Raw genomic sequence first — 25,417 nt, 5'->3', positions numbered from 1 at the left:
TTTAACTGGGGTACATGAAAGGGCCTCAGAGGATCCATGAATCCTCTAAAATTATAGGCAGAATTTTGAGTGGGCATGCATCGCTTTGGAGAGAGAATCCATTGCTGTCATCAAACGTGTTTCTGAAGCAAGGTTAACTACTCAGCGCATTAAATAAAAAGGCTAACCATCCAATGTGATGGTCCCAATTACTTCGTAAATTAGCAGCATATGGAGAATAAATAAATCTCACTAGTGGGCTTCTCCAGAACAAGACTGGCAAATTCTTGTTTAGAAAAGGTCGATTAATTTTTCTAGATTGAGAAGCAGGGTACCAGCAAATAGGTCTTAAAGGGTGTCAAAATGTTATTTGGCCTTTCCTCAGCTAGCTGATTGGTGCTTACAGATAATTTTAAATAAAGGCTGGCGATAGGTTGCCAACCTTCTGCTGGGATTGAGTCCTGCTCATTTAAATATGAGGTACAGATAAGTAACTCTTTTCCTGCCCTTCTCGTTGCACCTTGATGCCTCTAGGTCTATCCCGGTGATGCTCCCCTGAATGTCTGTCTGACGCCTTACTGCACCTGCACACAGATCTCCACTTCATCCCCAGCTTTTAGTAAAAGGTTGGAGACAGCTTGTGTCAGGTGGGTGTTGTTCCATGTAGTAGGAGTTTTCTCACCATTTCTACCCTGCTGTCATTAGGGATACAACACAGTTAAGAGTTTTAGATAACTCCTCTCTGGAGCATAGTGAAAAGGACATTTAAAAAAAAAACAAAAAAAACTTTCCACAGACCAACTCAGTTCTCTAAATGGTCTGTGGCATCTCATGTACTAGAAGCCCAAGTTTCAAACAGGTTTGGAGTTAAGCTGGTGATTTAACTAGGTGAAAGGCTCTGTATCCCATTACTAATCCCAGAGCCATGCAATCCCCTATCACCACAGAGATATTAGTGGGAAAGGCAGCTGGCGATGCCACAAGCTTAACTTCACCATCTAATTGTGCTGTCTGAAGGACTCAGTGCTTTTCCGCTACTAATGAGTCAACACATTTTTTCCAGTGACCACTGAGAAAAGCCATGAGCTAAAGCTCACTAGGAATGGAAGTAGAGAGAGAAGACATAAAGGAAAAAGAAAGAGTTCTTTTTTGTTTTTGTTTTCACTCAGAAAACTAATAGTCCAAGTGGGAATACAAAACACAAATATGTGAAGAATTTGCAAAACAAACAAAAGGAGTATAAATCCAGACATTGGAAAAAATATTATGTAGAGGAGATATTCATAGATAAATAAGGCGAGGGAGGATTGGAGACTTTCAGCAAGGGCTTCCATAGGAAGGATGTGGTGAGCCAGGCTTGAGGCAGCATGGGCCATGTGTGTGGAACAGCTGGAAGGGCCTTGCGAATGAAGAGGAATGAGATATAAAAGCACAAGAGTGAGAGAAATAAAGCCACGCCCAGAGTGGGTAATCACATTCGTTTAGTTGGAAGAAAGAAAGACTGCATACCTGAGGAACAGTTAGCTCTAAGGCTAAAGCAGACCTTAGAAGATGTTAGGGTTCATTTATTAACTCATTCATTCAACACACAGAGACCACAAACCATGAGATGATGCTTCTGTAGGTACTGCTGACACAGACAAATTCTCTGCTCTTATTGGACTACATGCTATGGGGAGGAGAGAGACAATGAACCAGTAACCAATAAAAAAACAAAAAACAAAATAAAACACCACTTAAATCTATTTGTTGAATAGACTCCCTGGGGCACATGTTGGCCTTTGAGTATACTGAGATATCGTGGTGTGAGAAACATGCTTAGTGGATTGCTGTTACTGACTCAGGAACAGTCTCCAAACTTTATCACTCTTCTCTCCTTTCTGTCTCAAAGTGACAATAAGGCCACTCGTGCAGAGCAGTGAACAATAAAAAGTATAATGATGCCGCTGAGTTTGTGTGCAGTCTGTGTGCATCCAGGGACCTTGGCTATAACCATATAAAGAACTGTCCTTAAAATTTGAGCTTATTTAACCTTGACAATGAGAAAAAGTAATGCAAGTGTCAACTGTGTTTTGGAAATTGCCCACAGAGTACTCTTTGTTTATTTCCCCTTGAAAAGACACACCACAGTGTATAATTTCAGATAGACAATGCATTTGGCTTGAAAAGTACCAGTAGTCAAAAATCGTTTTATTTTGGCCAGTCAATCCAGCTGTAGAACTATTTGCATTGCTACACTTAATCAATTTTCTAAGATAAAACAATGGATCCAATAGTAATGAGAGCCACTCACTCTTCTAATCTGATCATTGGAAGAAACAAGCCAATGAGAAATAATTTATATCTTTGCTCATTATCTTCAGAGGAGATGGGCCAGTCAAGAGCAGTGGCTCATAATGGATATAACTGTGCAGGGGGCAGGAACAGGAGATTGGTCTCTGGTCTGGGGATGGACTTAAGATGGTCCTTATGTCAAGGACCATCTTCAGATTTCCTGAGGGCAAGGCTAGGCCACTACATTTGTAACTTTCTATTCTCTCTACTTTAATTCAACAAATACCGGGGGTGCCAAAAAAAATGTATACACATTTTAAGAAAGGAAAACTGTGTTAAAATTGTAATACTCAATCTATACCAATAACAAAAAAAATGAACACAAGTCATGTTTGACTTCTGCAATTACAAGAGATGCTCCAAGTGGTTACCATCGGCATCCAGACACTTCTGATTACAGCGAACTACTGCTTGAGCAACATTGACCAAAATGTCCAGTTGGATACATTTTTTGGCACCCCGGGTATAGTCATTGAAGAGCTTCCCTGTGCCACGCATGTTCTAGAGCAGTAGGGGATGCAGAGATTAGTGAGGTACACCCTTCACCTTGAAAAGCATAGAGTCTGTTACAAGAAGTTGAACACAAATACAGAAATAACTGCAATTCAAGACAGCCAACTCACAGCATTGCTGGTGTGAGAAGAGGGATTAATCGGCATGTAAGCAAACACAGCAGACAGAATAAAGACTAAAGAATGTGAAAGGCTCACTGTTCTTTATTCTTGCCACTGTCTTCCTTCTTCTCGGGTAGAGTTTTAAACTTCTAATGTGTTGTGTAGAACAGTGTTTTGAGGAAAACTCAAGGGCCCAAATTATTGTAACTCAGATATGTGGCAAAAGTGAATTCTTGTAAGCCCAACTGTAGTTGTTACTGAAAAGAAAATCAAAATCAGAAAATACCAAAGGGCAGGTATTTAAAGACTTCAAAAATTACAGCGGGCTTCACATATAATACAGATTGAAATGTTAACTGCGTTTGTGTTTGTTAAATGGAGACAGGTGAATGCATTTTGGTTTTTCATTTTGCATCTTTCATGTTAACTATATGGTGTTCTTTGCCATTTGCTGATAATAAGAAATTAATTCTTTCAAAATTCTATTCAGTCATGGATACTAATGATGACCCTGATGAAGATCATCTTACAAGTTATGATATTCAGCTCAGTATTCAAGAATCCATTGAAGCCAGCAAGACTACATTTTACCCTGAAAGGTAACAAAGTGACTGTTCTCAACAAAATTTCTTCATGCCATTCATTTTGGTATAAGATGAAATGAATGACATTTCCTGACTCCTTCTCTAAGGAAATGCTCACCCTTCTTTTCTGGAAGAGAATTGAACAACTTTACAAGGGCCACTGTGCACATGTTTAGCAGTCTGACCTGCCACAAATTCCCATCTCCAGTGCAAGATGGAAATCATCTGGAGGGGAAATTTCTAGTTGAATTCTGTTGCACACGATTGCCTATTTTCTAAATCAATATGGAATCAAAAAGGACAATAAACTTTAACAAATTTGCAAGTACATTTTATACAACTGATGTACACATAGATATGCAGAGGTTTGTTTTGTATGTTCTAGAGCCCATTCTTCCCCTGACTCAGGCAACCTTTGTAAGTAATGGATTCCATTTTTGCATCTTTAAAATATGAAGAATAATGCTAACCCACCTAGCCCAAAACTTCAGTGAATGGGAAAAGAGTTGAGTGCTTTTGTCATATATGACAAAGTAATGTATCAACCAGAGCCTATTTCATTGTCTACTATTCAAATGACAGAAGTTAATAAATTATACCGAAAATTGATGCTTTATTGTAGCAGTGGTTCTAAAGTCTGAGACTGCAAAAGTAAATTTCTGTCTCGAACAACATCCATTATTCTTCTGACAAAAATAAACTTCAGTTTACCTTTACATTCTGTTATATTATTTACAATCTGGTATTTTGAAATTCAGTGGTGCTTTTGAATAGAGTCAGTGCTATAAAATTATTGCTTTCGAGCTTTTAAAAATTTTCCTGTCTCTTTAATTGTCCTGTTATCTTCAACAGATTTTAGACGTTTAGAGTTCCCATGACGGCATTCACAACCCTAGAATGCCAGCAAATGTTTCTTGATAGAGTTAAATCAATTTCTCACGAAATACATACCTTGTTTCCTTTGAATAAACACACACACCAGAGAATTGTCATAAGGGTTGAAATCATGACCTAGTGGACCGGTGACTGGAAGTTTGTTCAGTAAATGCTCAGCCTGTTTGCACTTGTGGACGAGGGGATTCAGACTCCCATGCAGTGTGGCTCAGACACTCTCAAGTAAGCAACCATTAATTAGCAATTATTAAGTTTAAAGTGACAAACATTTATTAAGCATAAAGTTTTTAAGTTGGGAAGAAGCCTTAGAGATCTTCCTACTTATTCCCATCACTTTACAGATGAAGAAAGCACCAGTTAGAGAGGCCAACTGGCCTTCCCAGGATTATAAAGTTCAAAATCTGAACCCAGCTCTACTCACTCTGATTATAGTTGCTTACTCCTTTTTTGTTGCTAAGAACTCATTTCAGAGACAGCTTTATAATCTTGTATTTTGTCATCTTCATGAATGTTCCTGAGGTCTACTGTATCACAAATACACTGTGTACCTGACTCTCAGACATTTCCTGTTTACAGTGGAGAAAATCAGTTGAGTGCATTTCCTATAGATCCTCATTATTAAGATTATGTACAAAAACTCAATATAAATTAAAATTTGGGGTTCCTTGAAGGATACCACTTTTATAAATAGGGCTTGTTTTTCTTTCCCTGGCAGATTTGTACCACTAAGTGATCAAAACAGAAAACTCGTGGAGGCCATTAAACAAGGTAAATGAGGGTATTGCCTGCACAGGGATGAACTGGAGAGTCCATCTTGCCAAGGCAGAGATTTGTTACCAGCCCATGTGTTTCATTTAGGTCACATTCTAGAGCTCCAGGAATATGTGAAATGTAAATATGCGTTAGATGAAGCCGATGAAAAAGGATGGTTTCCCCTGCATGAAGCTGTTGTTCAGCCTGTTCAGCAAGTACTTGAAATCGTTCTGGATGGTAAGAGAACATACATCCTTTAGACTACATTGAAACAAGAATGTAGAAGTTGGGAGCATTCTCAGTGAATATAACAAGGAAAAAGAAGAGACGGAATAAAAGATTAATTGAAACTGGGAAAAGGCAATACCCATGTTTTAAACTTAGGGTACAAAAATTAGCATATTTCATGAGGTTCAGCATTCACCTTTGCATCCTTCTAAGGACATAAGTTGGCGGGAAGATGTGCTTATCTCCTAAAAGTGATAAAAGTTTGTACGTATCATGACTTAATTGATTAGAATATAAATCTTGTTGCTTTTGGAAGTTGGTTTTTAATTTTTCATCTTGAACATCTCTTAACAGTTTCCAAAAATAATTATATAGTACAAGTAGTACTTACTATATTTTTCCTCATATTATATTATTTTTTCATAGTGTAAACACGAATAAATATCATGGTAAATTGACCCAGGGTTAAATATTAATAATTTCCATGTTCTAACACAGTATTTTTCACATCTCGGCATCTTACAGAACACGTTGTGAGTGCCCTATCATTCAACCTTTGGTGTTGCTCCCTGGTTCTATGTTCTGGGAGATAATGATAGATACTTGATAATTAAGTATCCAGCCCACTAGCCAGCTAAAGAAAATAGAGAGCTAGACTAATAGACAGACTGATAGAGAAGATAATATCAAGTATAGTATTTCTAACACATTCTGACAGGATACATTCATTCAAATACTTTCTCATTTCCACATTCACAGACTTCGTTTGACAAAAACCAATTTCAGATAAAATTTAAATGGTAATGCTAAGGATTAGGGAATTATATTACCATTTACCAAGAAATGAGAATTCACAACCCATTAAAAAAAAAAAAAAAAGAGCACCTTGAAACGTAGATGTTGGTTTTTTAGCTGTTAACTTGATTAGCCAGTCCACACTCATCAACTTATACTGACCTTCATTTGATCAACTTTACTCATATCTCCTTTTAGTCTTCCCTTTTTCACCAATTGACTTTGCTCAATCTAATGCATATATTAGTGTATTATTCTGACTTAGGTGATGTCTTTAAGTAAAGATTTTTAACTTTACACAATGCTTTCACATCTCAGCATCCTATAAGACACTCTGGGAGTTCAAGACCGCTGATGGAGAAACACCCTTGACTTTGGCAGTGAAAGCTGAGCTGGTGGAAAATGTACGAACTTTACTAGAAAAGGGAGTATGGCCAAACACCAAAAATGGCAAAGGAGAGACGCCCCTTCTGATTGGTAAATGACCTTTTTTTTTTTTTCCTAGAACTATTATAGTTTGAGACAAATAAATATTTAATAAGTATTTATTGGAAACCACTGTTTTGGCTAAAATTATGTGACCTGATCTCCTTCCATTCCCTGAGTTCCTCCCCTAACCCCCATCTCATCTGTCTGATGGTTTTGTTTTTCTGTCCCACAAAGAGATCAAATGTGACAGATCCTTCAGCATCAACTGACTGGGAGGGATCTGAATTAGGAGTGTTATGAGCCCAGAAGTGCTAGTTCTAAAGGAATATTCTCTAGGTGGGGCCCAGCGGTAAGGAGGGCTGCATTGTGGTACAGAGCCAGATGAAAGTGGCAGAAATGGGATCCCAAAGATAGATGCCAAGTCTATAAAAGAACAATGAAGCCAAATGGACAGGAAGAGGAGGAGCAGATTCCAAGTACTCAGATGCAGCACCGGGCTCCTACAAATGGTTCACCACTGTGACACAACAAAGAAGTAATGATAAACCTAAAGGTGTCATTTATCAGCTTCTTCTCAGGCGTGCATATCCTGCTATTTGGTGACCTATGAGAATTGGCAGGTCTGTTTGCAGAAGCAGAGAGAGATAAGATTAACTCCAAAGGAGCAGAGATAACATTTCCTTTCTCTTAGGACATAGTGTTGTGGAGTAAGGATTTGGGCTTAGGTACCTGAGATCCGTGGATTTCTTTTTTCCCAATTCTGTTGACATGTAATTGACATATAACATTGTATTAGTTTAAGGTATAGGATGTGATTGATACGCGTATATATTGCACAATAAGCACTACAATACATTTAGTTAACTTACCTCACCTCACATAGCTACAAGTTTTTTCCTATGCTGAGAACTTTTAAGATCTTTCTTAGCAGTACTGTTATGTAGATTAAATCCTAGCTATGAGATTGCAATCATGGGCCTCAGTTTCCTCATGTGTAAAATGGAAATACACCACCTACCATGCAGAATTGTTATAAAATTAGAGAAAATATAAATATATTAAACCCTTGCCCCATGGTAGATGCTCTAGAGAGAGAGCCATTATGAAATTGCATGTGTGTGTGTGTGTGTATGTGTGTGTGTGTAAGAGGATTATTACCTAAGATTTTTTTATCAGCAATGACAGAGAAAAAAAATAAAGCATAATGAGTTGTAGTCACAGCTAGTTTACCTACCACAATTCCCGTTCACAGAGAAATCACTAATTTTAAAAACAACCTGAATATTGTGAACAGAAAACTTAGACAAGTCATGAACAAGAGTAAAATATTTACACTTGACAACATTAATTCAACATCAGTGCAACTAACATTTCTGGAGGTTCATGTTCAGCCAGATGCCGTGATGGGCAAATGAATACAAAGATGAGTGGGATAATCTTCCTCCTCTTGGAGAATCTCATGGGAAAGCTAGATATGATGTAAATAGAAATACTATTATAAAGGTGTGTATTCAAAGTAAATTAGGGAACTAAGAAGGCAGTGAATCTGTGACGCTTCCAAAGAGATAGTTGCTCTTAATTTGTGACTTGGGGTGTAGACAGGTCACCAGCAGACAGGGGAGGGAGAGCTGGGCAGCCTTCTGCCTCTGGACATAACTTGCTAAATGAATAGTGTCACCACAGCCTGCGGTCATTCCAATATGGTTTCTTCTTGCTTCCTCTTGCCCCATGTCAGAGCTTTCAGCCTTCCCGAATTCAGATTAGATGGGACAAACAATCTAATTATTAGAGTTAGGGTATTGGCAAAGCTTCTGTAACAAATGAAAAACAAACCCAGATACAAAAAAACCAACAAACAACAACTTAAAAAGAAGTTCATTTCTCTCTCACAACTTTCAGAGCGAGTGGCCCAAGGATGGCAGGGTTTCAGATGTCACCATTTCCCAGCCAGCAGGAAGGAGGAAAGAGGAAGCCTTGAAAAAACATCTTCACGTTTAAGAACATGACCTGGGCATTGCACCCAGCGTTTTCATTCCTACACTGTGAGTGCAGATTTTGTCACATAGCCACACTTAGGTGCAAGGCAGACCTGGCGATGTAGTCTCTACCTGGATAAACTGTGTCCAGCTAAAACCTGGGGGCTTCTGTTGCTAAAAGGAAAAGGGGAAACATGAGTAGAGGGGAACAGATAGCTGTCTCTCCGTGTTAACCAGCCTTATATCACCATAACATGGTGATTTACATAAATAAACCAAAGCTCTTTTCTTGAGCTGGTACTACAGGCACTTAATATTAGGTAGGTGCAAAAATAACTGGGGTTTTTACAATGATGTTTAACGTTTTAAGCTGCAATTACACGTCTGGATTGCTGTGCCACTATTAATATGATTATATTATTTTTTATATTATTTTTGTAAAGGCATATACCATGGAGTATCTGCAGTGACATCCATGTATATGTTGTTGTTTGTATAGCTAATCTTTGATTTCTTCAAAACAGAGGAAAACAAAAGTCACTCCTCCAGAGTTTTTATACCATCTCAAATTGCAAATTTAGAATTAGTCTTTACTTCTATTCTCATCCCACTTATTTCTTAAGGGACAAATAAGTCATGATTGTCACTCACTTGTCTCTTTTTACTTCACTCAAATTTTTCTTTAATGCTTAATGCCCACAACTGCATTAAGCATTTATATGCATTTCAAAGTTTCGTTTGTTGGTTTCTCTACTCTAGCAGTATCTGAAGTGTGGGAAAAGAATTTGATCTTGAGTTAGCAAAGTCAAAATAAAGTGAACATTTGGAAATAATAAATTTTAAAAACCAAACGGTAATAACAAGGAGAAGATAAAAGTTTCGTGAAGGAAATATTCAGGAGGTATTCACTTATGTCCCCATCATCCACATTTCTGGAGAATAAGAATTTTTCTTGGGTTACCTTCTTTAGGACCTTCATTGTGGAAAACACATTAGGTCTGTTTGGGTCATAGGAAAATGGATCACCCATGACAGTTTCTCAGTTTTCTTCCTGATTCTATGGGCTACTTTGAAATTTGCTACTCATAGTCCATTAGCTTATAAAGGAGAGATAAGAGAAAAAAAAGTGCTGTTTTTTTTTATTTTTCGGTGCAATGCCATTTTATTTTTCTTAACCCAATCCTATCATCCTTGTCTTTATGGAATATCCTTAGATACCCGCCCCCCCAAAACAAATAATAAATCACACCTTTTGTCCTCCCAGACCTCTCTTGCCCATCAGCCACCCGACCTGACCATGGTACTTTGATGTGGTACAGTCATGTTACACAGTGATTTGCTGAGTAGTGTGTATCTGATTGCTGATTTTCTGACACTTATTCAGGGTTTTTGCACTCAGACTCCCCTCTGAAGTTAGTGTCACCTTTGTCCAGTCAGATAGCCACAGGATTGTCTGGGCCAGTGGGGCCCAGGCTACAGAAGAAGCCAATTAATTTTACTTCAGACATTTTCTTTCTCACAAATTAATATATATCCTGTATATTCCATCTCCTCTTTTAATCTTCCAATCCATCAAGATACATCAGAAAAACCTTCTCTATTTGTATGTCAAATGACTCAGAAAATAATCTACTGCTGATTAGTAAATTACATGAACAAAACACATATACCCAGAAAGAAAATGACAGAAATTTAAAATAAAAAGGAAAAGTGACAGCAGAATATGAAGTGTTCAAAAGTGCCCATAAACTACACAAAATTCTCGAATTCCCTAACTCCTCAACTGAAACGTGGTTCTCTTCAAGCATTATTATTGAAGGTATATATAGATGTATTTTTTATTTCATAAATTATTTAATTTGTATTTTACTTACTTATGTTACACAAATACTGTGCCTTATTAGTTTTCATTATTTCAGACATTTATTGGTTAGGAATGGCTTTATGGGTTATGAGAGGAGCTCCCCACAATTTATATTATTATTTATGGGAAATAAAATATATTCTTAGCTCCAAAAAAAAAATTCAAGTAGTTCTAGTTTTAAAATTACTTTCAGATGAATATGACCTATATACCGTGATTGTCATGAAGAAAGACTAATAATATCTCTAATCGATATGTTCTCTGAGTCCAACAAAAGGAAAACAGATAATGAGAGAAGAGGTTCATTATTTAACACATTATTTCTAAGTAGAAAAAAATGCAATAGGAGGAGCAAGAAGATAAATGAGGACACAGCTCTCAGTTTGTTTAATGTATTGATGTTTGCTCTGCAGCAACACCAGCTCGATGAGGTAATTCACTGTAATTAGAGCTGCCAGTGGCAGGTGGGTGATTCAGAGAAAGGCATTTGTCCACAGACTCTAATCTAGACAGTGAGGAGGGGAAAAAGTGAAATCTCACTGCAGTGATGGCTTGCCTGCCTCCAAGTGTGGCAGGCAAAGTTTGTCTCTGTCCTCTGTTTATGACTTTTGGAGCCCTCTCCCTTGCCGTGGCCTCACATCCTTTTCGCATTCTGCCTCCTGGCTGCCTGGGATGTTGTATGTGACCCCACATCTCCTCCTGCCTTTCCCAGCAAAAGCCCAGACTCTGAGTCTCTCTTCAAACAGAATACAGTATAGGCTTCCCTAGACTGTAAATTCCACACGTGAGAACTACCTCTGTCTTTTTCCTAATTTAGCACCTCTCATATAGCCAGCACAGATTGAATGAATGAATGAATGAATGAAACTGTATTCATCTCCATTTGCAGAGAGTATCATTCATCCTGCTATTTCTTAATAAGATTTTACTTACTGATAAGAGAAAAGTGCATTACATCTTTCAGAAATATGTCTAAATTGGGACAATCTCTTAATAATCTAAGGGGGAAAACACTTTTAAATAGTGTACTTTCAGGCTCTGAGAAACAAGCAGAGGGGGAGAGAGACATCTGATTCAGCAAACCTCTGAAACTGTAGTGCATTAGCTGTCACACACTTTTTCTGTTCAGAACAACCGACCTACCTAGATTCTAAACATGCCTGTTGCTAATCTCCCAGTACGAGCATGGGAAAGAGAAGCTCATTTCATACTGTTGTTTGTTGGGGCAGGGGGGCAGGGGGAAGACTCTTTCTAGAGAAGGGGCAAACTTGATAAAAATTACTTACGTATGTGGCTTTAGGATCCTAGAAGTAATGAAATAATATTAATAATAAGTTATCACTTATTGAGCTCCTAGTGCATACTAAAGCTTTTGCATACATTATTTAATTTATACAACCCAACAGTGGATGCTATTTTCATCTTGTTAATGAAGAAAGCAAGGTTTGGAACGATTACACACAACACCCTGTCTTAGTGATGTGCACTGTTTTCCATGAAACTCTTGAATCTCAGTAGGTCAAGCTCTCTAAGAAAAGGCAGTCTCATCTTGCATGCTTCCACTCCACAAGAGAAATCTGCATATAAGAAATAGAAGGTGTAGGAAAAGCATAATATTCTCTTGCAGGCGGGAATAGCTTAACATCTCCTTTGGTATTAAATTGGGTAACTCGTTTCATGCCATCTAAGATATCCGTGTTAATATGCCTACTGTCGATTGTTCTTTTGATAACCATCTTCAAGCTGTAAGAAACGGCTCCTACGATATGGTGTCTACTCTCCTCAAACACAACTCCATCCTTGACCAGCCATGTGCCAAACGCTGGTCGGCAATGCACGAAGCCGCCAAACAAGGCCGCAACGACCTCATAGCCCTGCTGCTGAAGCACGGCGGCAACGTGCACCTGAGGGACGGGTTTGGCATCACACCGCTAGGTGTGGCTGCGGAGTTCGGCCACTGCGAGGTGTTGGAACACCTAATCCACAAAGGTACGGGAAAGGCAATTGCGCGGTCCTCACTCTGTCCTGCCTCTTGGATGTCCTGTCCTCCATTCCTCACTGGCTCCTGCTCCTCTCCTGAATGTCACTGGGCACCAGACTTTGGTGCCCTGTCCTCCATCACCTCAACAGCCCTCTAGTCCACATCTCGGTGACACCCTGCATATCTGCGTGCCCATCCCCACTTGCTCGCTCCAGAGACAGCCCAGTTTTCACATAGATGGCTCACCAAGGTTTCACACTCATCTCCTCAACTGAATTTCCCTTCTTTCACGCTTTTGATTTAATCCTTTCTCTCAACCAAGACTGAAAGCTTAGGTTTACCTCTGATTCTTCCTTTTCCAAATCTAGCCAGTTGCCATGTGCTAGTGTCTCGCTCACCTGTTCTCACCTTGGCAGCCCCTCTGGTTTGCATCCTGCTCATTCCCTCACATCTTCCCTGGACCAATGCAATCATTTCTTAACTGTTCTCCAGGCTTCCAGTCTCCCCATCAAAGAATACATGCTACCTGCTGACCTCAGCTCCTCCTTCTAAAGAGCAGCTACAATGCTGCCAACTATTCGCAGACACTCAGTGGCTTCCTGCTGCCCTGAGTCTCGCACGGGACCCTCTGCATCATCCTGCCTGCTTTAGCAGGTATAGCCCTCACTGCCCCAGACTTGTATCCTGTGTTCCAGGCGGATCACAGGAGCAGTGCTCCCTAACGTTCCTCACGTTCCCGCTGTCTGGGTTTGGGCCAGGTCTTTGCCCTCATTTGGAATCCTGGCCAACATAATTCAAAGTCAACTTCTCCCTGAAGCCTTCCCCCATTCTGCCCAACAGACTGTGATGTCGCCCCTCTTTGGAAACCTTCAGGTGCTTTATACAACTACAAAACGAGGAATGAAGAGGGCAAAATCTGAAAACAGTTTCTGCCACGTACTCGTTGTCTGACTCTAGCCTAGTTACCTAAACACCTGGTCCGCAGTTTCCTCATCTGTAAATAAAGGCTTGGTCCCCCAGAATCCTCTATGGGGGAAAGACTAACATTTTTGGGGCCCCTAAAGTGCAACCTCATTCAGTGATCAAATAGGCCCTATGACATAAGCTGTGTCACCCTCGTTTACAGATGAGGAGATGGAGGTTCACAGAAGTACATAGCTTGCCCCAAACTCCTGGTCACCGGCAGCGCCATCATCCAAACACATACTCTTTCCCCTGCGTCAGGCCTCTTAGTCCTGATTGTCACCTGAATGTTACACAGTTTGCATTCTTTGATGATATTTTGTTTCATCGTCCCTCTGAGCTTCTTAAAATAGTCAGATCAACTCATCTTAGTATCTTCTGTTGAAGATCACACACAGTGTTTGCACATAGAGAGCAGTTGATAAATATTTGTTGAAATGAAATAGTGTTAACTGTTGTCTTAAAACTTCAAAGTGTAACTATCCCTTTTCCTGGGAGCATTGGTCTATTATAGACATTGATTTGTTGGTTTCTCAGATGTTCTTGTGATGCAAAGACTTTTCTACTGAAATGAAACATGCTGCATGATTGCCTATTAAAACATTGAAAACATAGATGTTCTTAATTCTATGCTTTTAATTTTAAGTCTTAACCAGAAAGGAAAACAATGGGTTATTTTTAAGGAGACTATCTTGGCAATCTACCCAGTTACCACTATGCCACGTATTTTCTGTTTTATTTGGCCAGGCGGTGATGTGTTTGCTTTGGCGGATGATGGGGCGTCAGTGTTGTTTGAGGCAGCAGGAGGGGGCAATCCTGACTGCATTTCCCTCTTACTGGAATATGGAGGAAGTGGAAACATACCTAACAGAGCAGGGCATCTTCCTATACACCGAGCTGCCTACGAGGGGCACTATCTGTGAGTAGTGACTCATAGGATGATCATTTTAAGTTGAAAAATACAAATTTGCTTATATAGTATAATCATGTCTATCTATGTAATAATACCCCAAATCCAAAAAGAAATAGGCAAAATATTCACAAGTTTTGTTTTTCTAAATATTTGTTTGGTTTCCTCTTTTTAAAATATATTCGTGTACTTTATAAAATTTCCACATTGAATGTACACTACTTCTATAATGAAAGGAGTTTCTCTTTTAGAAAGAAGTTACACATGAGAATTCTGCACAAGCCACCCAAATGTGCCTTTCTGTTTTTGTTTTTGTTTTAAGTGTCTAACTAAAGGCTACAGACTTTCTAAAAATTTTGCCCTTGGCAAAGAATTAAAATTTGTAAAAATATTCTCAGTATTACTTGGATTATTTATTACCATGTATGGCTATTATAGCATAATACAAAATATATTACTGAGTAAAACAGTTTAATTATAAGTTTAGATATCTTTATTCTGAAAAAAATGGTTGGATAGGTTTTTCAATCATGAAACGTGCCAAAATTCACTCAATAGAAGTCTGTAATCACCATATTAAACTACCCACCCCGAGAGGGTGGTTTTAGGCAATTAAATATATTTTATAAGTTCAAAAAGTTTGAAATAGTTAGGCTTTATCACTTTCATTGGCCACATTAGCTAAGTTAAGTGGCCAATGACACGTAATTGACGCTAAGTGACACGTTGTCAAAGTTTACCTGGCTTTATTCCCAGTGTTCATAAATTCACACTTGGTAGCTCTGAATTAGGCACAAGAGATCAAGTTATACTTGCTGGTGGCTCTGACATGTTTCTGGTTGGTAGTCACCTGTGAAATGTACAACTATCTCAAGTTCTTAGAACCATAAGCTGCAGTTAGTTATCTCCATTGGACTGATGTAAGGATGATAAAAATCATAAAGACCCTTCTTGTGGCTAGCAATTCAATTTCAAGCCATATTGAAGCAGACATGACCTGGCCAATATTAAAGCATAGATTGCTCAGGAAGAAAGAGGAGTAATGAATGAGAACTCAAGAGGCCTAAATTCTAGTCCTTGCTCCATATCCATTTGACCTTGGACAAGTCATTTCTGCAGACTTCATATTGCTCTTCTGTTAAATGAAGGTGTTGGACTAAGTGATATCCAACGTCACTTCCAGCCCTAACTTCCTGTGACTTTATGATTCTAATGGTCAAGAGGGTGAAGCATTCCTCTATGGCATCAGATGTGCTTACTCTTATTTTTTTCACTAAGTTAGCATTGGTTAGTGATAAATATTATCTTGTTCAGAGAAGAACTGGAAGATGAGGAAGGCTCCTGAATTCTAAAATTCTAGGATGAAATTCTAAAATATATAAGATGATCAGCATGATCCCCAGGACTGTTTAGAATGAGAAGCTAAATCAAAACTAAACTAAATTATATTAAATAGTAAGTCAATGGACAAAGGTTAAATGTCTTTGTATAAGGTTATCTAGCAAAAATAAACTAAAGAAACAGCATTCATTTGTCTAGAGAGAAAGCTGGTTTATTTAATTTCTTGATTTTCTTCATGCCATGTGGTTATTTTGTTTTGTTTGTTTTTGTTTTAGTGCGCTGAAATATCTTATCCCAGTAACATCCAAAAATGCAATATGGAAAAGTGGGCTAACACCAATTCACTCAGCAGCAGACGGACAAAACGTACAGTGCCTGGAACTGCTCATTGAAAATGGCTTTGACGTCAATTCTCTGCTTGCTGACCACATTTCCGAGAGCTACGACGATGAAAGGAAGACTGCGCTCTATTTTGCGGTTTCTAATAATGACATCCATTGCACAGAAGTCCTTCTGAATGCAGGTGCCGACCCCAACTTAGATCCCCTCAACTGCCTCCTTGTGGCAGTGCGGGCCAATAATCATGAAATCGTCCGGCTGCTTCTCGCCCATGGAGCTAATGTCAACTGTTATTTCATGCACGTGAATGACACTCGGTTCCCCAGTGCCATTCAGTACGCCCTAAATGATGAGGCAATGCTGAGGCTGTTGCTGAATAACGGCTACCAAGTGGAGATGTGCTTTGAGTGCATGCACGGGGACATCTTTGGAAATTCGTTTGTGTGGTCAGAGATAGAGGAAGAGGTACTGCCAGGATGGACATCCTGTGTAATAAAAGATAACCCGGTGAGTTACAGCCTTTCATTCCGCATGTTGAGTCATCATCCTAACTTAGAGACGTAACAGGAAAAGAGAAATCAACTCTACCTTTTACATTTTTATCGTTCTTGGATTTTTTGTTGGCAATAATATGGGGCTATAAGCGTAAAGCGAAGCAAAAAGATGGTGTCTGTTTTTCTTGAAGTGGAAACTGAATGTAAAAGAATGTGAAGGTGTATGCAGTTAACAACTTACGCTTGTTCAGTGGAATATTTGGGCTAGGAGCATGGAAAGAAGAATCATGGAAAGAAGCATGATTCTTCCACGTTATGTTGACTACAATCGCATCAGAGCCATATATGTAACTCCAGGGCTCATATTTTCACAGAAACAAGAAAACGGTGTTTTTCTTTTTTGTTCATTACAAGGAGGGATCTTTTATTACCTGTAAAAAAGACAAAGATAGTAATTGTCATAACAAGGGTGTTTAATTATATGGTATATTAAAAGTACAACTAAATTAAATTTTTAATCAATTCTCTCAGTTCTGTGAGTTTATTACAGTTCCTTGGATGAAACACTTGGTCGGCAGCGTTATCCGCATATTAATAGATTACATGGATTATGTCCCTTTGTGCGCTAAACTGAAGTCTGCACTGGAAGCACAGAGAGAATGGCCGGAAATCCGCCGGATACTAGGTAAAAAAAAAAGTTTTGCCTACAAAAATGTTAATGAAGAATGTATAGGGGGGAAGTTTCTTAGTGTCATCTTTGATACTTTTTCAATGCTACTTCTTTCCAGAATTACCTGTTTTTTAAAATCATCCTTAATACTTCCTCTGATGTAAGATACCAATTTCTTGCTTTTCTTGATATATTCCAAAGTGTTTAGTGGGTAATATTATAACTATATTAACATTCTGACTAGAACTCATTTTTTAAAAGTTAAGTTGACTTCTATAATATAATGTATGTAGACTTAATTTCCATGTGGGCAGAGATCTGTTTTGTTTATTTTTTGTATTCTCAAGACTTAGTGTAATGCCTACTAAGTGGTAAATACTCAGTAAGTACTGAGTAAATAAATAAACGAAGTGAATTAGAATTATCCTTTTTGATATGCTTTCTCTCAGGTCTTCATTGACAAATTCCTACCATCAAAAGTTTGTATTATTGTCAGGCTATTTTGTATTCTCCGGGTTAAAGTTTACTTATAATCATAAAAGTGAATCATATCACAAAAGTTTCAATAAAATTGCATCTAAAATTACTCCAAATACAAATAGAAAGCAGAAAAAATTAGACTAGCGAGGTTTTCTCTTTCAAAATATGAGTTTGGAAAAATGAACTTTCAAAACCTACTTGGACATCAATTTCATGGAGTCTAAAGAACATCATACAACTTTACATTACATTTAAATATTCTGGCACTTTTAATACACCTAAATAGGCCTTGGATGGGATAACAAAACCTCAACACCTGTTCTTTAGGATCGGGCAAATTTTATGAAAATTAGTTAGATTATATTTTACAGCCAACAGGTGAAACTGAAATGTTGAGCTGATTCACATACCAAATTTGTTAGGTATAAAGTTCTATAAAAAGAAATATAAGTGACATAGTGGTCTTCATTTAAGCATTTAGTTTCAGTCTTATACATTAAATTAATTCATCTGAATTTGGACTATTTGGACCAAGGCAACAAGAGATGTAGGTTGGTGAGAAGGATGGGGGCTGGTTAGCTAGAAAGAATGATAGTTCAACCCAATGCAGATTTGGAGGGAAGCTTGGATTTTCCTCAAATGGCTCTTCCCCTGGAATGAGTTCTACAATAGAAGAGACTTTGTGGCAACTAAAACAGGAATCTTAGAGCCCAGAAATTGACCTCTGGTGTGAGATGGACCTATGTTGGATGGAATTCTGGCCTCACCTAGGAGTGGAATTGCTGGGCTATATAGTGTATGTATTATTCAGGGCTGGTATTTTCATGGAAACAAGCAACAATTTATTGTATCATTTTTGTTTCATTAAGGAGAGGAGAATTTTTATTTCCTGCAAAAAGACCAAGATAGTAATACTAGCTATGTGACTTTGAGAAAGTTACTTACCCTTTTTACGCCAAGGTTTTCCCACTGCAAAATGGGGCTAGGGTAGTAGTTACCTCATACATTTGTTGTGGGAATTTAAAGAGATGGTATGTGCAAGGTTCTTAGCACTGTCTAACACATTAAAAACTCTCAATAAATTTAGCTATTTTAAAAACTAAAATATTAGTGTTTTATATTATTTTTATTACATGGTAAGTTTATGTGAAGTATGAAATATATATGTAAAGTATGTCACAAAATCCTCACAACTTGTAGAGTTGGGTGTTATCATGCAAATTTTTATCAATAAAAAACTAAAGCTAAGGGGAATTACAAAAGAGTCTGAACCCTAGGAATTCATGAAACTGGACTGTCAGTACTCTCTTTCTGAACTGAGGCCCACATTGGGAGTAAAATCAAAATCAAGCAAAACAGAGACAAGAGAGAGCGCACATAAAAGTATGGAGGTGACCAAACAGAACCAGGAAACCTCGGGGATCAAGCCACCATATTTTGGGTCATTGCAAGAAGACAACAGAATAGGAAGCTCTGTAACTTAGAAGAGCTATCTTGAACCTAGCATTCTTCTAGAAATTCAGGAAAACTAAATTCACATAACAATGAGCAACAGGAAATTATCACAGTCAAATGCCACACATTTTTATTATAAGAAAAAATAGAAATAGACTATCAAAATTTAAAATATATTATTGACACTACAGTGATGGTTAGCACACTGAGATGATGGAGCTCTACAGGAAGTGGTTAATATAAAAGTCAGAACGGTGGTTCCTTATAGGGGAGGAAGTAATGAAGTGGGGGATGGACTGTGTAGGGAATTCTGGGGCAGCTGAGGAAGTTCTGTTCATGAACCTGGGAGCTGATCAAAGATGTTCAACTAACCACCTTTTATAATAACTTAAAGAACTATACATTTGTGTAGTTGCTCTATCTATATTTTATTTTACAATAAAAAGGTTAAAACCTTTTGGAGCTTATAAGGGCAAAAACCCTAAGGCTTACATTAGTTCATGTCCTGAAGCTATAGACACAGAAAAGAACAAAGCAACGATTTGAACCCTTGTCTGTGTCACGTCAAAACACAGGCTCTTTCTCCAATGCCAGGCAGAGTGGCATGGCACAGATTTTGCATCTAATTGGTAGTTAATTGTCCATGTGTTTGTTTTACAAAACAATCACCAATTGTTATGACTTTAGAAGGGCAATCCAAGTAAGAATAAGATGAGAAAGGCTTTTTGGTTGTTGTTTCAGTCATCCATTATTTCAACTGTGTCAGTTGATTGCTATGAGTACAGCTAACCACTGGATGTCAGAATTCCTCCAGGTATATGTAAGGCAGTATATTTGTTAGGGAAGAAAAGAAAATGGTGATTTTTTTTTTTTTTTTTTTTAAGATGGGTTTATTCTGCCTATTTTGGTAACAATTATTTTGCCTCAATAGTTTTTGAAAAACATAGTTTTTATTTTTTTAAAAAAAGATAATTGGAATGTTTATAATCTCAAATGTAACAGAAATATAATATCTTTTAATTGAGTGATAGTTCATATTAAATGGTTAGGCTACCAGGTACCAAGTATTTTTCTAATACTTTACATGAATTAATTTGTTTGATCTTCAAGCAACCCTAAGAGGTAGGTCCCATTCTCAGCCACATTTCACAGGTGAGAATACTGAGTTCACAGAGGCTGAGTAACTCGTCCAAGGTCACACAAATACTAAGGGGCAGAGCCAAGGTTTTAACCCAGGCTGACTGAGTCCAGAGCCTACAGCTGAGCCTGTGCTATGCTGCCTTTCCACTTGTTCCTATTGCTGGGTAACGTGCCAGTACTGTAACCGTAATATAAAGTCAGAGTTGCAAATAAAGACTAATCAGCTGTTGAAGGAACCTATGTAGATTTCACTGAAATCAACCTAAGACTGAATAATGGACATATGGAATCATTTGCATCAGATGTTTCCTGGATAATTATTCATCAGAAAGACCGGGAGAAGAGAGAGCAAGTTAAGAAATGTATCTCTGTGACACTCAATTCTAAAAAACAAGTAAGAGGAGATGCCAGCTCTTGCTTTCTTAAATCAAGTGTATTCTTTCATTTAACATATCCCAGCTGAACACCCGTCATGAGCCAGACTCCTCCAGACACAGAGACAGACGAAATGTCTGCCTCCCTGGAGCTTCTCTTCTAGGGGCACAGCCTGGAACACTTAATTGCAATTTAAATTTTGCTTCAAGTCACCAGTTAATGTTATTCTAAAACAGTCTGTATCTTACAGGTCACTCCACTAATACTGTTTTTATTTTTTGCTTGTTTTTCCCATTCATTTTAGAGAACCCTTGCTCACTAAAGCATTTGTGTCGGCTAAAAATTCGAAGACTTGTGGGCCTCCAACGACTCTGCCAGCCAGCCTCAACGGAGAAGCTTCCTCTACCACCAATTATTCAAAGATACATATTATTTAAAGAGTATGATCTCTATGGACAGGAGCTAAACCTCATCTAAAAATATTTTACAATGGGATTCCCTCAGAGAATTTCTTGGAATCGGTTTACATCTTTCAGTGTATTTAAATCCATTGACAGTTTTGTAATGGGATCCCGTGTTCTCATGGGAATACTGCATTTTACATCTTTACATTGTGATTTTTTTAAACTTAAGTATAGTTAATATATAATATTGCATTAGTTGTATTAGTTTCAGGTGTGCAATATTGTGATTCAACATTTGTATGCCTTACAATCCACTAATTCTAGTAATCATCTGTCACCATGCAAAGTTATCACAATATTATTGACTGTATTTCCCTTCACCTTTTTTATCCATTCCCCCCTTCTGGTAACCATCCCTTCGGTTACACTGTGATTTTTTTTTAAGCAAGTCAATACTTTATATTTGAATTTCTATTATCTTCCCTTGCAACAAGTCTTCAAACTCTATCAAGTGCTTCTACAATATCCATGAGCAAGTCTCGCCGATGTTTATAAAACAAAGAACCACTCTCTCAAACCCACACGTTCAGCCAGTTGCTGGCCTATTCCCCTCCTCTCTTTCACAGTTATGCTGTGTGACAGAGGTCCTTCCTGCCGACAGATTCACACACTATAATCTGGCGTCTGCTTTCTCCACTGCCCTTCTCAAGGTCCTTAATCTCTTCCTCTTGCTAATTTCAATGTGCATTCTTCTTCAGTCCTCTAAGATGATTCCTGCAGCATCTGATACTGTCGCCTGTCCCCTCCTTGAGAAGGTCTTCCCTTGGTTTTCACGACATCTTGCTCTCTTGGCTCTCCTCCCACCTCCCAGACTGCTCTGTTTCTGGCTTCTTCCTGCGTTGCTCACCTCCTGCCAACCCTTTAGTAATATACCTTAAGCCCTCTTCTTATGCTGTGTTCTCTGGGAGATTTCATCCCTGTCCACAGTTTCAATTACTACCTATGTGCTGTGGACTATAAAATTTACATCCAAAGTTCAGCTCCTTTTCTCATGTGCTTGAGACGTGTGTAGACCACTGGCCAAATGGAATTTGAACACAAAGACACCTCAAACTCACCCTGTTCCAAATGAACTCACCATCTTCCTCTGCAAAAAGATTCCTTCTCTTACATTCTCTAGCTCAACAGTTAGCACAGTTCTCAATTCATTTTCCCAAGTCAAAAACCTGGACATCAGCCTTGGCCATCCCGTTTTCCTTACCCAATATAGCAGATGGCCAAATCCTGGTAAGTGTATCTCTGGAAGTCGTCTTCCACTCAGGCTCACTGATTTGCTCCTCGTGCCAGCTATTATCTCCTTTTTCCTGGGATACTCTTATGCCGCCTACCTGGCCTTCCTTCCTGTTGTCTTGTCCCATTCAACATGCATCCTACACACAAATTCCTGGAGTGATTTTTTACAAAGGTAAGTAGAGTTCCAGTCCCTTGCTTAAAATCACTCCCATTGTTCTAAGGATAAAACCCAAATGTTTTTCATGGCCCTCCATGCCTTCCTCCGTAGCCTCATCCCTTGATGTCTCCCTCACCCCTCCCCTTTAACCATATTAAATACCTTTTCGAAGTTTAATCTTTGAACAGTGATTCCCAGGCTCATATAAAATCTATACACTCGTAGTTTTTATTTTATTAATTTTTAAAACAGGGTCATTTATTAAATATATGTCTATATATCATCTATTGTCACCATCAGTTCATAAAAGAGGCACCATTTTAATGCCAGAAAATAAAGTGGCCTTAAGTTCAATTATTAAAAATCCAATGACTTTAGCTTTGAAAAGACTTAGCACACTATCTGCATTTCCCCATCGATGGGCGAAAATTTCATTCTGGTCTGACAAGTATCTGAGGTTCTTTGTTCGGATGCCATTGCTATAGAATAGACCAGGCTCTCTTGCACCAAGGGGTCTTTGCATTTTCTTTTTCCTCGGCCTGAAATCCTCTTTCCACGTCCTTATCCTACAGGTCTCAGCATGAATGCTGCTTCCTCTAGGAAGGGAGGCTCCAGCACAGCCCTTCTCATGCTGTATTCTGTGTAGGTGCCTATGCTCTCATTTGTCTGCCCCACAAAACTGTAAGCTCTATGAGGGCAGGGTCCACGTCTGCTTTGTTTTCCAGTGTTTTCTTAGGGCCAAATACATTCCCTAGAGCACAGAGATCTCAAAAATTATTTGCCAAATATATTGAATGAATGAATGTTATACAAGACCCAGACAAATGTAACTAGTGACTTCATAGTAAATTGGTAGTTTTAAATATCTGAATTGGCAGTTTAGCTTTAATAATGTAATTATTTAAATGTATTATTCTTAGATTTGAATGTGTTTTTCTTATATTTATTTGTATCTTAAGAGTTACTGTATTCTTTCAATAGTAATGCCTCACTGGTTTGTGAATTTTTGAAATTATACTTAGCTTTAGTTATCTTTGTGAGACAATAAGTATTAAAAATAACTGTACAATTAGAGCTGTAGTTTTAACTCCTTGTATTCCCTAGAGGATATATTCTGATATAAATTAAACTACAACATACTTAGAACTCTAATGTTGTAGGTGTAGGATTTCATGATTCCTCTGTTGTTTTCTTACTTGTGGCTAAAATGCACTGTTACCAGTAAATAGTGCACTAAATAAATAAAATAATAAGAATGAGGATGTAAGTTTGCCATATGACACTTCAGGTATTAGATAAACTTACACTTTAACATTTTCTTTAATGTATTTTATGTGAGTATATTCAGGAAATACTTGAATACAAAACAAAGCATGACTGCACATGCTATAGGTTTTGAAAATTCTTCTTTTGGTGTTTGTAAAGCAGAAAGAAATGTGTTCTGTGAAACTGACGCCACCACTATATCCAAAATGGATTTGATTTTTATCCCTATCACATTTTGAACTTTCCTAGCACTGTTTTTGTTTTTGAGTGGGCTGGATGGTAAGGGGAATGAATTTCTATCTAATTAGGATTCTGTTTCTCCTAGAATATGTAACTTGATCTGGGAAAGGGTAACAGCTGCTTCTCCCCAGTGACCCTGTGGAGAAGCCCAATGCTCTGCAGTGCTGCCTACTGAACCACTATGGAATCCACATGAGAGAGTTTTAATGACGTCTTCCCATGCTGCCACGATGTCGTGGCTGTTTTGGTGACTATGGATTTTATTTTGTGCTGTACAGAAAGCCAGGGTGGAAAGAAGCAGCTATGACCTCTTATGTGAGTGTAGTTTGTTTAGTTGTTCAGTAGGTGATCTTTAAATAGCATTTCCATTTCCAACCTAAAATAATTTCAGAAGCACATTGAAACCAAGTGCCTCTGGAGGAATATGGTTCAATCATTTTAGTCAGTCACAGGTCATGTTTCCAGGCAATAGTGCAGAAGATGTGGAAACAATTGTGTAAATGTTGAACAGCAAATATTCATAGGTAACACCCCCTTAGATGCAGGCTTTTGAAAAATCAGTACATATGGGTCAGACAGCAAGGAAACTACACACACACACACACACACACACACACACACACAAGTGTGTTTTATGACACGGAGAACACACTTAAGCCTCTTCGTTGATCTTTTACCAGACATTCTTATCCAAATTTTGGTTTCAAGTCACATTACTCTTATATATATTGTCACCTTCCAAATCAGAAATGATTTAGGACATGTAAAAACTCTAAGCTGCTTCAAGTTATTTATGGGACAAAATGAAATGTATACACATTTTAAGAAAGGAAAACTATATTAAAATTGTAATGCTCAATATATACTGATAATAAAAGATGAATACAAGTCACATTTGACTCCTCCAACTCCAAGAGGTACTCAAAGTGGTTACCATCCACATCCAGACACTTGTGATTACGGCGAACTACTGCTTGAGCAACGTTGATCAAAGTGTCTACTTGTATACATCTTTTTGGCACCCCTGGTGTATCTCCATCATGCATACACAGTACATATACAGGACATAGACACATACACATATACACATGCGTCACAATATGGCATATTAGCAGTGCAATATAGTGCCGTAGGTAAGAGCACACACTTTGTAGTCAAACAGACTTGAGTTTGAACCAGCCTCCAACAATTATTAGCTGCTTGAATTTGAATAAGACACACAATAAATGTATAAACACATTGTCTAACATAGAGTAAGTAAGTACATGTGAAACATGAGCGCTCATTATTATTACATAGTGACAATGCCAGAGATGCAAAAGGTAAGAATCTTGCTCTCATGGTACGAGTCTGCAGATTGTGGTGCTTAGATGTGAAAATATGAAAAATAATGTTAGAGATCATCTATAAATAATTCTCACTATCATATAAACTCACTATCATCTATAAATAATTTTCA

General features: G+C 38.1%; 1 protein-coding gene across 2 annotated transcripts in view; it reads left to right on the top strand.

The window, feature by feature from the left end:
- ASB15 (ankyrin repeat and SOCS box containing 15) overlaps positions 1–23,714 on the top strand; it is a 29,875-nt gene extending 6,161 nt beyond the window's left edge. The window contains exons 3-12 of one of the 2 annotated variants that reach the window (XM_019750030.2): positions 514–626; positions 3,418–3,526; positions 5,121–5,173; positions 5,264–5,395; positions 6,500–6,658; positions 12,194–12,439; positions 14,142–14,313; positions 15,921–16,491; positions 17,010–17,163; positions 20,903–23,714. In XM_019750030.2, coding sequence (XP_019605589.2) covers positions 3,420–3,526; positions 5,121–5,173; positions 5,264–5,395; positions 6,500–6,658; positions 12,194–12,439; positions 14,142–14,313; positions 15,921–16,491; positions 17,010–17,163; positions 20,903–21,075 — 1,767 coding nt within the window. In that variant the 5' untranslated portion in view covers positions 514–626; positions 3,418–3,419 and the 3' untranslated portion in view covers positions 21,076–23,714. The remainder of the gene's footprint in view (positions 1–513; positions 627–3,417; positions 3,527–5,120; positions 5,174–5,263; positions 5,396–6,499; positions 6,659–12,193; positions 12,440–14,141; positions 14,314–15,920; positions 16,492–17,009; positions 17,164–20,902) is intronic. The other variant, XM_074315653.1, reaches the window with a different exon arrangement.
- Positions 23,715–25,417: the final 1,703 nt, after the last annotated feature.

Source organism: Rhinolophus sinicus, linkage group LG11, assembly GCF_036562045.2.
Source record: "Rhinolophus sinicus isolate RSC01 linkage group LG11, ASM3656204v1, whole genome shotgun sequence".
Classification (NCBI taxonomy): Eukaryota; Metazoa; Chordata; class Mammalia; order Chiroptera; family Rhinolophidae; genus Rhinolophus; species Rhinolophus sinicus.
This window is presented reverse-complemented; position numbering and strand designations above follow the sequence as displayed.